The following is a 15,680-nucleotide window of genomic DNA, read 5'->3' as shown; positions in this document are numbered from 1 at the left end:
TTATCATCAGAATATTACCAACTAAACACGTAAACATAGTGTTCACTTTTTTTTCTAATGTTGAATAAAAATGGGATTATTATTTTATTATTATTGGTGTCGGAATTTTATAGATGGAACTTGAAAATATTTAGCTATCCTCTGTTTCTTCTTACTACACTTTAAGCTTGAGCTTTTATATACGAGAGCTGATACTCATTGTCTAGTCATTGTTATATTATCGGATTATTAGTTACTGTAATAAAGGTCAAATATTATATGCTAGGTGAATAGAAATGAAATAACGTAAACAATTCGAGTGCATAAATATTTTATTTTGTACGCATCCGTGGAATGTATTTAGTACACACTGCATTCGTAAATATTTTCCAGCCAAACAAATTTGTCAAACAGTAAGTAATTATTTATAAAAATATTTGAACACTTTACACATTTCAGTTTGACAAATATCTTTGTAGACAAAACTGGCACTGATACAAACACGCTAACTAAAATAGTTATATTTACAAAAGTATCTATAGGTATTTCACCACAAAAACAATATTTGAGTATATTTAATTTGACTATAAGGTTTTTTATTTCTGAGTATAGGACAATATCTGAGGAAAAATTGAGCAATATCTATCAAAAATATTATTTACATTCGAGTATATTTATTTATTTACTTACAGTCAGGTTGTGAATTTCAATATACCTTGCATTCTCCTTAAAATATAGAATGTGAAAAACAGAAGTAATGATGTACGTAAAATAATAATTGTAATTAAATACCTAATACAAAATGAAAGTAACAAAAACGCACTCGAAATGAACACCACAATCACAAACAAAACATTCATTTTCTACTTACAGCAATAAGTTATATTAATTCAAATTATACAAAAATACAAATAATTCTTCTCTAGAGGGAATGTTGTTAACACCCGGCTGTACCTCATTAAATTGAAATCACTAACTAAACCTAACCTAAGTCTTTAAAGTACATAATAATTTAGTATTTACAATGATTTGTACATCCTGCAACCGGGTTACTTTAAGTACCGAATAAAATTTCTTTAACTTAACTAAAACTACTTAATGTACGTATTTGGATAGACTCTTTTAAATCAAGCGATAACAAAGCGCAAAACAAATCTCAATGTCTTTCTGTCACTACTTATTTTAATGATCACAATCCGATTTACTGGCCCTTAATTTTACTTTTTTCACTGACACAGAATACTAAGTACGCCGTAAAAACAACGAGTGTTTAATTAAAAGTTGCACCGCAGGAGGTTCTCTCGTCAGACTTTGGTGGTGAGGTCGAGGGGGTGTAGTTTGATCCGCTTGATCTGTGTGAATGCGACATCTTCATCCTCGCTGGAGGCGGCGTGGCTGGCGGAGTCGTCGTCGGGCGCCGCGTCGCTGTCGTCCGACCGCCGCCGGCCCGCGCTGGAGCGCCCGTCCGACCGCACCGACAGATCCATGGGGTTCTCCTGCAACGGCGACGCCGACGCCCTGCGCTCCGCCGGCGGCGTCGGCACGAACTCGCGCTCCGATACACCGTCCTCCTCTCTAGGAGATCTAGGAGATCTAGGAGATCTAGGAGACCTCGGCGACACCGGCGACCGAGCCGCAATCGCCACCTGACTCCTCTGCTGCGACTTCAGCACCTCATCCAAGAAGAAACGCTTCGAGTCAGCGTTGTGATCGTCTATTCTGACGTCGTTGTTGTTCTCGCGAAACGCCGCGTGCTCTAGCAGATTCCTGTGATATAGCGCCGGGTGGAAGCCTCCGGGGAATAGTAGGGGGTGGTTGGGGGCGAAGGGGCTGAAGGGAGGGGGCGGGAGGAAGGGCGAGTGCGGGAAGTGCGGCAAGGAGGCGAGGTTGGAGAGCTGCAGCGGGACATACGCCTCGCGCGGGGGGGTGAGCGGCCGGTCCGGGGGCCTCGACGAGATGCGGCTCTTCTCCTCATGTAGTTTAGGCGAGGAGTTGCTGCGGTGCGAGTCGGGGGAGCCGGCGCAGGTGGACTTGTAGTCGTCGAGGCCGAGGAGCGCGAGTTCTTCTTTAGACCTCGGGCGGGCGAGGCCGGGGAACAGGTGCGGGGGGAAGGGCGGCGCGAGGTGCGGGGAGGGCGGCACGCGCGGGGGGGAGCGCTGCGCCTGCTGCTGCTGCTCCTGCAGGAGGCAGTGGATCTTGAACCAGTTGGAGCGGCGGCCGTAGCGCGACCCCGACTTGGACATGCCCACCATGAGGCACTTGCGCAGGCGGCACGCCTTGCACGCCGTCCGGTTCTTCTTGTTGATGACGCATTCTCCGTTGTTTTTGCACTCGGTGATCGAGTTCAAGTTGTTGTAGGAGCGGCCGAAGAACGACTGGAAAGAGAGAGAAAACACGTTAGTCTGACAATTACAGTTAAGTAAATGGGTTGGGTTTAAAGAATCGTGTAAGAAATGGCAAGATTCACTATCGGTTCAATTTCCCATATCGTTGACCTAAAGGTGCGTTTACACGGGCGGATGGCCACCGCCGGTGCGTGCGACTCCGATAGTGAAACGGCAGGTTGAAGTTTGTGACGTAAACTCCATTCATGGTTCAGTGTAACAGCCCCGTTACCGAACGAAATAGGTCGTAGACTGTGACGCTTTGGCCTATTGTGTTTAAAAACTTGCTTTCTTTATCCTCAGAATTAAATATTCTCAAGTTTAGACAGTAACAACTTTGAGTAGTAACTTTTAATTGGTTTAATAAAGTCCTCTTGTTTACTAGCCATTAAAAAAATACGTAACTTATTCTAAAGATGCGCCCTGTCAAGTAACAAAATTATCGGTGTCTGCAAATTAGAATTAATTCCTTGGCGCAGATACAGTCGCGGGCTTAATACATAATACGTTTTATTAATTGACAAGATAAGAGCGAGTGAGGCCGTCGGCGACATATTTGCTATACACTGTTGCGACATCTGCCGGCTACCTATCGGTACTGTTAGGCACATAAGTGTTATCATATTTTTAATTCTATTATTAACAGGTACATTCTTTTGCTGCATTTTATTATATCTACAAGTTAGTAATTTGGCTAAAATTCGGATATTGTGATTTCGTTTATCTTTATACCAGCGCTAATTAAAACATCTACCTTAAAAGTACATAGGTATTGCTTCAGATCAAACCAAAAACCCTTCTAGAACATGACAGCTAAGTTGGTACAGTTGACAAAAACGAACCCCCAGCTCATCTCCGAAAAGCCTAAAATATTCAAAGCCCCCGCGACCTCACACTTTCGCTGCAAGCGCTACGCTCACAATAATGAGTATGTACATAAATTGTCCGTGTTGTAAGACGTTACCGTGCGCCGAGGTGACAGACGAAACTTACTGCGGCCCGCCTGGCCCCAGACACCTGACCCCGGTAGGGACGGGATGGGACACTTTGACCGGCTGTCGAGTCACATTTTGACTGGTCCCAGAGAAGGGAATAAAAAATAGTAACTAGTTTTTCGTAGTTATAATTAGTTTTAGTGGTAGAGGTATTTGCTACTCTCCTCAGGATTAACAACTTTACTTTGAGCTAAGTATTTGACTGCACTAAAATAAAACTGTAGTTAAAAAGGAATAAGTACCTATTTTGTAATTCAGTATTCGTAAATATAAGTATAATTTGTATTATATTTGTGTATTATATGATAGCTTGTCCCATCCCTACACTGGACTAGCCTCCATGCACCGAAGCGCGACACTTGTCTATGGAACATTCTGTGTCGGTGTTTGTCTTCATACCGACAACTTAAGACTAATCATAAAATAATGAAATTCTAGTATGAATGGGACATGCACGTTTCCCTATTGAGTTTAATTGCAAGCATTACTTGCATAACAGTTATCATCGGAATCAAAAATTACAAAATAATGTTATCTGTTCACTAATTGGTCCTTTTAATATTCTTTAATTATTTTTAATTACAGCCCTTAGACTTCCTATTGATGTAGGTATATACCTGTTATCAATATATAACATAATAATATACTGTAGGTATGTATGTTATTCAGCAATCAAAGGTAAAGAGGTAAATATCACAAGGACTTTTTGCCCCAACGATACGTTTGGCCATATAGCAGTTATTAAAGATGCAGCCTATAACATTAGATTGCTTTGAACCCACCAAGTAAATAAAATCTTCTTTGCATCATCTTCGCTATAGTGCGAACTAAATAAATATGTAATGAGCTACGAATACGAAATTCATGATTTATTGTGTTGGTGAGTTTTTCGGTAGGTATTTTATTAATTTTAGGTACCAGGGTTTCTCATATGCTACTTAAATCATACATATCAGATTCCTTAATATCTGAAATTAAATTCACTTTTTGTACAAGGTGCAAAATTAGGCGTCGTGTACAAGCTAGTGTGTAGTGTGTAGCTACAAATTTAAAGTCCCTTAATCAGCTCAGAAAGTAATACTGCATTACTACAAACATGTAAGTAATTTCACTGTAGTCCGATCAACGCCGCGTAAAGTTGGCTAAAATTACGTTTTGCTCACTACAGATTCTGGGCACGCGTGTATCGAGTTTTATTGTTAGTATTGTTTTACTTTAAATTCTTAATCTATGACGTGAGTGTTGCATTAAATCCTGAGATTTGCATGCAGTGCGTGGCGGCCATATTGTTATTTTGGCAACTCGCGTGCGCCGGCGCACACTTACAGCAAGGATTCTCGTTGACATTTTGATTGTTTTAACATACGACATACGACCAACTGCTGTACAGCGTAAGTATACACACAGTTTTAAAAAAATTACTCTGAATTCGTTTTCAACTGTAATTACAATTATTTTAGGATGTAGCTAACTATTATTGCATAGTTGATTTAAAAAAAAAGTTTTTAATTGTTGTGGTGCTTCAGTTACAGTAGGGAACTAGGGATAGTACATATTTTATTTCAAGATTTGATTAGGATTCTTAGGTTCTACTATGTACCTAAATATATAGCTACTAACTGATTTAAATACGGTTACACACCTATACTTTTATCCATAGTAAACCGTTAGGATATAGGTATAATTATGTATATACTTCATATTTGCCAATTATTATGAAATCATGCCACGCATAAAAGCTAAACGGATGATAACTTTTACTGAGCTGATAAAGTAATTTGATTTTTTCATCCTACATTATTAGCACATAATTTCCTAGAAGCTTTATAGAGAAAGTTATTTTTAATCGGTGGTAAAGTTAAATCATAAACTGTAAAGAAAAATCGCAGGTAATTATTGTATTGTTACGAGTTACTATACTCATATTATTATAGACGTTGCTATTAAATATAAGAGTATACGTAACGAACAACTAAAAACTGTAAGTAAGAAACTGACAACTATGTGTTTATGGTTGCTATGTTTTAATTTTTGTTCTATAGCTACAAATATTTAATGCCAGTACTGAATAAACTAGATTACCGATGTGCTAAAATAATTAAGCAACAGATTGATGTATAATCTATAAACCAGTACTCTTGATTAAATCATAATAGAGGAATAAAAATATTATTTAATATATGCTATGCATACTGTCTGTTTCTTAGTAGAACATAAAGTAAAAAATTTAGTGTATTTAAATTACTGTAGATTGGTAAGTACATTGTTAAATTTCTTCATGTACATGACATGAGTGGAGCAGGAATAATGAAGAAATTAAAGTTTAAGGAATCTAAAGTTATTAAAATCGTGTGTTACAGAGGTAACTTTGATAAGCAATAATGGATACAATATATATTTTTAATACAATGAACTTTAGTGAGTAGGTAAGTAGTTCTCAAGCGGGTGTACAGTAAGATCAATTATTCACGTTCACTCCACGATACGCGTTCATTACAGTATCGTGGATAACCGTGAAATACAGACATTAAACGATAGATTATTAATAATTACTTAATATGATAACTGGTTAGATGTGAAACAGCGAATCCTCATAAAGTCTGAAATGGGTGCCGAGGTACAGGGCCATAACTCAAGAAACACCAAGTTTAAATATGATATTGGAAATTACTAATTACTCTTCGCATGCTATTAAAAAGTTTACAGCTGAATTTAATTGAAAAGCTTCACAGATGAAACCATTTTGCACGATTGTGGCAGGTAGTTTAATTCTGTGGTCTCTAGCTTCAACTTTCAACTGAACTTCACGTAGCGATTAGTTTAAAGCATGGTTTAAAGATTTAGCTACTTGACACGAACGAGATCGATTATATAAAACGAGCGTGAGAAACATAATATTTTGACCTAACATCTGACCTCACTTTTAGAGCGGTGGCTATACTCTACAACTCTTACCGCCATACACATAAGACCTATAGTCAGGAAATTCGGACAACTCTAAGGCGTCACCTCTCGTTTATAAACAGAAGCAGTGACCTGGACGAGATGTTTGATTGCGACTGACATTTGAACACAATCGATTACGAATTATGATCGATACATCGGCCGAATACAAGCCACATGTGCTGAGGTCGCGGATAAAATTCTAATTTCAAACATTCATCACTGGTCACATCGAATAAAAATAAAATTAATCAACTATAAGTGGACGGCGGGTGAAATATTGGCCTGTACCATTTTCATTTGTTGAATATTCATAGACGGAACATGAAATGACATGAGATGGAACATAATGGTCACTTGTAGGTCAGTGCAGTGCGCAAACCTTGAACTCGCGAAGCAATCGCAGGAATGATGCAACCGGTCGCTCGACAAATCGCTCACCGCGTCGGCCGACGAAGCGACGGATGCTACAAAGATTTCGTGGCGCGAATAAATATTATTGGCACGCTCCAGTAAGTATACCGGTTGGCCAACCGCTTGCCAATGTTGACAATTTCAAAACGACCTCTCAATAAGACAATGACAATTATTATTAGCCGCAGCCAAAACGGCACATTAAAGAAAACAACACTCTGGAGTAAATAGGCAAGTTCAAATTTGTATCGATTGCGGGCCGTGATCAATCGATTACCCCGTGACGATATCGCAAACGAGCTATTGTTTCAATGTGGCGACGGTCGTTGTGTTTAATGAAACGTCTCATTTTCTTGTGATCTAATTTTTTGATTGATTTTTGCAAGGTCGCCGAAAACGCGATTAAAATTGCATTTGTTTATAAAATTCCTAATTAAATGCTTCTGAATTCAGATTCGATTAGAGCCACAATAAAAGCTTATTAGAAACCGATTGGTCAAAGAGCATGTAATAGAATTTTCTTCGGAAGGGCCCAACAGACTCCAATTACACCGAGTGCAATAACGATACAATTAATTAAGCGAAACACTAGTGGGGTCGCCATTAAAAAGCGCAACATTTTCCTTTTGCTGGAGACTATTAAGGCGGTTGACAAATTACGAACGGCCGCGGCTCCTTTGTGACTACTGGAGCTTTCTGTTCCGTCCGCACAATGGCGGCCCGCGCCACCGTCGCCGATTGTCTCCGGACAAAGCGCGATTACACACGCAGATAATTCTTTCGGAAACCTTTAAAAACAAATTAGAACCGATGATTTATTACTGGCCAGTGTTACGACAGACTCCGAGTTAACCTGAATATCTTTTTCCGTTGAGCGTTTTCCGTTTGCGTGCGTTACCGCAATTTAAAAGTGGTCCAAATTAGAAAATAATTTGTGGCGATCGTGTGACCAACTCGGGCATACTGTCTCGTTCGGACGTTTACTTTGGGAACGATATTACGCAATAATTGGAGCATCTTCATGTTTTGAATGTTCATACGTTTAATGTTCATATGTTTTGCAAGACTTGATAACTAGATAGGTAGTTTGGATAATTGAAGAGTAATTGTATGTTTGTTGTAAGTAATTGTTACAAATAAATCACGAAGAGTTCACGAGTATACTGGTCAAGAAAGTAGTTTTTGTTAGTATGTACCTGTATCCTTTATACAAACTTTTATGCAAATACCATGATTTAGACTCCAATAACTTAGATTACAGCAAAAAACAATAAAAATAACACCAATACTACATCGCCATAAATAATAATCGTTTATGTTTTCGATCGCACAGGCTTTGACAGGCGAGGCGGTAAAAATATTCTCTTAGAACCTAATTAGAATTTTTAACCTCCTGATCCCGAGAGGTATAAATATATACACTGTTAATTTAGGCCAAAATTTGTAGACATTAATATATATTTTATTATTGTATATTATAGTAATGTTAGTAAGTGTGTTTTACAAAAAATTTCAAGCTGAATTATGTTTTTGCAGAAGTTATCCGTCCTTAAACTTAAATCCAGGTCAAACAGTAGCTAAACTTAAAAAAACAAACTCATGCAGGCACTTAGCACTTGTCAAGATCTGTATCGTAATTAATCGGTTAATCGATAACATCTCGGTACATCACTATAGAAACTGTATTTGCATACAAGCGCAAGATCCCACCCGGCCTTTGACAAATTGACGGGTTATTGATATAATAAATTGCGTTCACTTATTACGGAGGCTTTTGTTGAATGTGCTTGTAAATTAAAGAAATGTAGCTTTTGGTAAGTACCTATTCTTAAATGGTTTAGTAATAGGATGATATGCTACAATTACTTATACGTTACACACATAAAATTTATACATTCCTCAAGTCTGTCTCCTCCAACATAAACTCTTATTCTGAGAATTAAATAATGCAACTTCGAAAATCAAAGCTAATTCGATTTTCAAATCTATCGAAATGCAGAAACAATGAGGCGAATTACGATCTATTACCCCTTCCCGGCCCGGCGGTGATTTTACGGTGGCTGGCGGCGATTCCGAAACGAGATAGTTTCGACATCGCGACTTCGGCAACTAGCCATGACTAGCTGGTATCGAGATTCGCAATACGGTTCGAGATGTATGAAAACTACAGGACGTCGGCCCCGTAGACAAACGTCGATATCTAAAAGCTAGGAAACAGATTCTTCTTTTGTTCCAACAAAAGAAAATTAAGTGGGTACAGTAATACATATTTTTTTTGTATAGTGCTCTCTTAAATTTTGCATTGAAACTAAATTGTTAACAATTACCTAAGGGTATTTGGTATTATGTCATTGACATTTATTTAGGGAAGGTACTACTATTTCAATTAATCTTCAAAGTTACTGGATAATTGGACATACGTATAGTACGAGTCAGGGACACATTATCATATGTAAGAGGTACAGAGGTCTGTAAAAATTAATGCGCTCAAAACCAATCCGTCATTTCGTCAAACGGCTGGGTTTCCTTCCTGCTACGTTGCAGTCATTACACAATAAGGCTGGCCCATTGTTGTTTTGTTCTAGTCACTCGATACACTTAGCATGCCCATTACTTGCGTAACGTTTAGGATTCATTTAGTTTATGGGTTGGAAATACTGGATTTATTGTGACCATTGTATTAGGGCTATCTTAGCTTTGTCTCACGGCTGAAGTTTACTTGGTTTAAAATATAGGTAGAGGTATTTATCTTAGCATATATTCTAAATAGGATATAATTAGCTATGTAGTTATTAATTAACTATTTATCGTCACTGAAAGAATAGTTCAAAGAGGAATGCCTGATCTTTAAATTTACAAAACAGCATTAATGCACTCAAGACAATATATTTATGAACAGGATCAATATGTTTCCTACTCAACAGCCGGCGTATTATGCAAAACGGTATTATGTACAATTATCTAATTTTCAGTAGTTGTTAATGAAATCTGTAGCAAAAAAAAACCGTTCTAGTTTCGCACGCACGAACGAAGCCGGAAATATAAACGAACGAATTATTCACCTGTATCTCCCGGAGTTCGCCCCAAATATCTCAAGAATACACACCCATTTTCACTTATCATTTAGCTCTTGTAGCCACCGGCTAAAGCTGATTTTGCCGTATTTAAATTCGAAGGAGCCACAAATGATGTACTGTTTGAATCGAAATGAAATCGATAATTAATTGATTCCCGTAATTGATAATGGAAACTCTATGCGCTGAGATTATGCAATTTGATTGTAACGTAATTAGATTAAAGTTATAATATTATATGTTTGTTTTATTACTGTTAGCTAATTATAAATGTATCAGTAGTATTAATTAGAGTGGTAATACATAGGTAGAGTTTTATAAGTTTATACTTATATAAGTTTACCATTAGGTTTAATTATTTAGTTGCCGTATGCCCTGTTGTAACTAAAGAAACCTACCTATATCCTAATCCTAACTTCCTAACTAATATTATAAATGCGAAAGTAACTGTGTCTGTCTGTCTGTCTGTCTGTTACTCTTTCACGCCAAAACTACTGAACGGATTTGAATGAAATTTGGTATACATACGGTCTAGACCCTGGGAAAAAACATAGGCTACTTTTTATCCCGGAAATCCCACGGGAAAACTTTTTAAGGCGAAGCGAAGCGCGCGGGAACAGCTAGTTTATAATAAAACTAAAGTTCCCACGCTGTTCACCTACCAAAAAAAACCTAAGTAACTATAATATCTCACTGGCTAACTTTTCAAAATCTACGAACTTACATTAAGCTCCAGATAATTTATACAAGAATTATAATATAAAATTGAGTTATTAATTATCTTCCATTATTTTTGCAATCATATAAAACATGACTATGACTGCTATACTGTACATAAGGGTAGTATATAAGAATACATACCTTGCAGCCCTCACACGTGAAGGCTCCGAAGTGGAAGCCCGCCGCCGGCTCGCCGCACACTTTGCACTTTTGGTTCATCTGAAAAATAATTAAAACAATAATTAAATTAAATTGCCATTGTTAGTGAATTATAATTTATCAGAAGAATGAAAAGATAAATTGAAGTACAAAAAAGTGAAAATTATTTGTTTCATCCAAAACAATTAAGTGTAACGCTTTGAAAAATCTGCAATCAAAAGAGACCAATGAAGATTTAAGTAAAATGCTCTTTCTAAAATTACAGTGAAAACGTCCCCTTTTGTTGAGCAGCGCAGAGCAATAATGTAAACTCTTATCGGTGCACATAAATGGTAACTGAAAAAATGCGCCTCAGAAACCCAATTTAACGTTAATATGCCGTGGCCAAGATCGGGCGTATTCCAATCAGTCATTTCTACTTGTTAATTTTAAAAACCACGGCGCATGTTATTGGTATCGATAAACCCGATTCAATGTATCGATCGATTAAAATTTATTATTAGATTGTGTCGCGTCGCGATTGGATAGTTTTGCTCCGTGTTCCTTTAAATTATTTCAGAAATTGATTTGTGTACACCAGTTTCAATGAGTTTGTGATTATTCACCGCGTTAGCAACAGGGAGTTGAATAGCTGGTGACTACGCAGCGGATAGGTTTTAATAAATCTCTAGATTTTAGTCAGCTAATGTTATCCGCTGGATCTTCGGAATGAGGAAACCTTAGCAATGCTTGGCTATCGTGTTGCGGCCGGGCGCAGGGGGGACACTCTACAGGTTGTTGCCAAAAGGGTATACTAAGCCGAAACCTATGTGTGCTGAAAAATAAATCAGAATGACAAAACAAACTCGCGAAAAAATATATTATATTTCATAGAAACTTTGTTGGTCACGTGACTTTTTTACTAAAGGTTTCGGTTTAGTATATTTATGCAACTCCCTGTATTTGACAAAAAACTAAGTTTCTACTGCTTGAGCCACGACTCTATCTCGTAGTACTGCACAACAGCTTTCGTTGGTTCATTTTTCGCCAGTATAGAGTGGCCCGCCATCTCGCAGGTGCGGTGACACGGGGCGGCGGCGGCGGCGGCGGCGGCGGTAACTCACGCAGCACGCGGCCCTCCGCACCGACTATCCGCCGCGCATCTCCGTCCCAAGCGCTCTAAATTAGATCGGACACGATTCTCTACAAGCCCACCTCTTGTTTTTAAACGAATCACGTCCCATGATTTGTCGCTTTTTATTGCTATCAACCGAGTTTAAACTCTCGAACTTATCGATGACCATTCTTCAGCGCATTACTTTTGAAGTTTATTTCAAAAATCATCTTTTTGAATTAAGAACGCCGCGGTAACGGTCAATGTCCTTGCAGCGTAAAGATCAAGAAGCCACATGCTCCGGCGATCCGAATACTCGTGTATTCGAGCATTTAACCCGATTCAACAGATCGATTATGTTTCCGACGACTTAATTAATTTGTCAGTTTCGTCCGCCGCCGTCGTCAAAAATGCATGATGTGTTTAAAATATTCAATTCAGAACTTTTATATGAGATTGTATTGTTGTTGTTTTTTAATGTACTCAAGCATATGAACCGAATTTCTTATGACAAGTTTAAACTCGCTTACGTTCTGAAAGCGCTCGTCAAAGGGACGATAATCGTTTATCTTTTGTGAGATCTTGAAAGATAATTAGCATATTAATTAATTATTTTTTCATTTCTGAGTCAGTAAGATATTTTTGGTGTGTTTATATCAAGTTTAAGTAATTCAATAACAACGCTATTAAGATCTTTTACACCGTCATTTAGCGTCGCTAACAAGCACCTCCTAAGTATCGCACCATTTCATCACGTCCAAATTACTTTGTACCCAATAGACTGAACTCTATTAGTGCAGCGCCACCTAGCGAAGCCCCGTTGAACAAATGATGACATAATAGGGACGACGGGACCCATCAATTCGAGTTTTCGACCTGTCACCCGAGATTGCCGCCCGCGGCCGGCAATTTCGCCGCGGAACCAAATACGATACGTCTCAAGATCCATATTTCCCACGGAAAATCTGTACGGGTGTCGGGGCCGCTCCCAAATGACCAGTCACTTGCAGTTGATGTGAAAATAATATATGTGTAGCGAGCGAGCGAGAGTATGTAGATATTAGAATCAGTTAACGCTTTTATTTTGTAAATTGGGCCTTTATCAGAGATGCATATTTTAATAGGTATGTTGTGCAAAAATTTGAAAAAAACATGTGTAATTATTTGTTCAGTAATATGGGTACCGTATGTGTAGGTATTTTTGATGTTTTTGTTTTTTTTTTCGTGGAACGTAGTTCTTTGGGAGAGTTTAATATTTAGTGCAGTCTTTTTTTGTGAACGGCACTGATATAATATCCATATGTACAGAAGAAAAATAAGGACCAAGTTAACAACACAAAATACCTATAAGTTGTAAGTTAAGTACATATTATAGACCTTTGAGCTTAGTGTCTCGACTGTAGTAGAGAAAGGACCAGCTAGGAAGAGGCTGTCAACACAAATAGTGCTATGAAGGTATGAAGTGATCGTCACTGTGTCGGTCGCAAATGACAGGGCGCCTCGCTTCACACGACAGACAGTTTACAGGGAAACTTATAACACCATGCCGAAACGCGCCTTGGATCTTCGAGATACGGGATGGTTTAGCTCGTACTGGCCAGTTTAGAGCGCTGACCGCTCTATATTTAGTTTTTGAAATGTCTGTTTATGGGGTAAGAGGTGAGTCTTGTAATGGATTTACAGAATATTTTGTGAATATTGGATTTAATTAATTGACCGATGAATAGACAAAAGATTATATATTATAATATAATATTAAAATAAAAATAAGTACGATATAAATAATCCAGTACTATGTAAAAGGCATTACTGCGACGTCAGTACAGGTCCATATCACACAAAAGCTGGTCTAATACCCCTCACTCACCGCTCACAATAACTATAAATCGCATCAGTTAATGAGTAGCTCCATTAATCTACATCCACGAGATAATGTTAATTCTAATCAACCAATCCCGTCGGGGCTATTTTGACGTACACCTGTCAAGAGCTGTCAAAGTCACCCACCGTAGGGCCGCCCGCTACTAACAACTCTCGATCAGTACTCGGTATTAAACTTTCACAGCTTCATCATAGGTTTGCAAGTGATTTTATGAACGGGTCATAAACATCTGAAGTTACAAGTGCTGCGCGGAAATACTTAAATTAAATGATCTTTTTGAAAGCAACTCAATTAAGTATTGACAGTGCATGCGGATGAATATCAGTTTTGCTATTCTGGAAATTCAACCGATATTCAGAGATATAATCAGTTATATTTTTGCCCACTAAATGAGACTTCGAGCGTCTCGTAAATAAAGAAACTAGTTCACTTTTGTTTGCAAAAAAAAGGAAAGCTTAAATAACGAAAGACAAAAAGAAGAAAAATAAACATTCATAGAAGAGCCGCGCTGCATTATTCAAATTCAGAACATCCACCACAGACAAGCTAGAGTCGCGTTCGAAGTTCGCTGGTTGCGGCCGCGAAGGTTGGAGATCAAAAAGTTCTCACAGCCGCGCCGAGGTAAGTGAGCGGAGCCAATGTGTAATGGGCCGGGAACTAGTGGGAAACTGGTGCGGATATATGTGGATGAGAGTCAATGAGGAAATGGGGAATTTTGTTCGGTCAGGTGATTTAGATTGCTAGGTTGGCTCGGCGAATAGATTTTCGGTTCAATTGATTTCGAGCGCGCGCGACTTTGTACCCGATTTTGAGGTTTCCATTCTGACAAGCACATTTGAAATAATGCTCGGTGGATAGCAGATGCAGTTACCAATACTTTACTTTTGGTTGTAAGAAACTATTGCAATCACTGAATTCTGAACTAAATTCTTTTAAAAACAGTCAGTATATTCCGTTCCGTTGAACCACAAGGAAAATGGCTGCAATCAAGTATTTTTGCGTCGACTGTACCTTGTCGGCGCGCACTCTTGATTTCGTTTTGATAGACCGATAATTCGCCATGCGCTGCTCTTCATGCATATTTTATACTTTATATCCTGTGAGAACTGCTCGACTCATTACTTCTTAGAAAAAGGTGAATAATACGTAAATTGTAACAAGGTAATAAGGTTATGCTTTTTCTTAAGATTATGTAGAGTGGATTCTTTACGCTGAATTGCTCATGGATTATTTGTTTTGATGTGTTCACGAAAGCTCTTTACCTATAAGTTAGAATAAACTATATGCAAAATAAAATGTATTAATATAAATTTTACATCTGGTCAGTTTTATTTAATAGGTTCACAATTTAAAAATTCCATCTTTAACCCCTCCCATCCCGAGAGACAATAAAAAATATATTCCGTCTGATTTACCAATGGGTCACCGGGTCGTAAGCTGTTAAAACATTGTTTAACTTACCACTGTTTATCCATTGTTTATCCATGCAATTTGTACAAACCCCTTATTCTGAACAACAAATCAAAATGAAATTTAACAGGTAAAATACCTGTCAAGAGACCTAGATGAAAGGTTATGATTATGATCATAATAACACACCTCTTGCGCATAACACCTCTTTTAGTAAACGTCTAGTATTTGCAGTGATGGCTAAGTAAGACATCATAGTGTCCATCCATAGTAGTTCTAGTCACGATTTTACATCACTGCTATTATGGTATGTACTCGTTTAATCAGATTATGAGTAGGTAAATACATAGTATACTTCATGTAACGTAATGTTATCCTTCGATCTTCGGACCTACAAATGGAATGGGCATATAATAGAAGAATTTTGAAACAGTGGTTTTCTTTAATGACATTGCAATAGTATCTTGAAAAAGTGAAACTTTATGCTCATGAAATGTGAAATAATGTCACATTATAAAATATAATATTGCCTTACTTTATATGTATTTAGTAAAACTTATAACACCCCTTTTTTCGTCAGGAATAAAATAAAACAATAACCAACATACCCATACCACACAAACATGC

General features: G+C 37.9%; 1 protein-coding gene across 1 annotated transcript in view; it reads right to left on the bottom strand.

Moving 5' to 3' along the window:
* Positions 1 to 293: 293 nt before the first annotated feature.
* Positions 294 to 15,680, bottom strand: part of LOC105382239 (knirps-related protein) — a 42,496-nt gene continuing 27,109 nt past the window's right edge. The window contains exons 2-3 of the mRNA XM_038118302.2: positions 10,651 to 10,728; positions 294 to 2,354 (exon numbers count right to left, since the gene is read on the bottom strand). Coding sequence (XP_037974230.2) covers positions 1,284 to 2,354; positions 10,651 to 10,728 — 1,149 coding nt within the window. The 3' untranslated portion in view covers positions 294 to 1,283. The remainder of the gene's footprint in view (positions 2,355 to 10,650; positions 10,729 to 15,680) is intronic.

The sequence above is a fragment of the Plutella xylostella genome, chromosome 29 (genome assembly GCF_932276165.1).
Source record: "Plutella xylostella chromosome 29, ilPluXylo3.1, whole genome shotgun sequence".
Classification (NCBI taxonomy): domain Eukaryota; kingdom Metazoa; phylum Arthropoda; class Insecta; order Lepidoptera; family Plutellidae; genus Plutella; species Plutella xylostella.
Note: the sequence above shows the minus strand (reverse complement) of the source record. Positions and strands in the feature narration are given on the sequence as shown.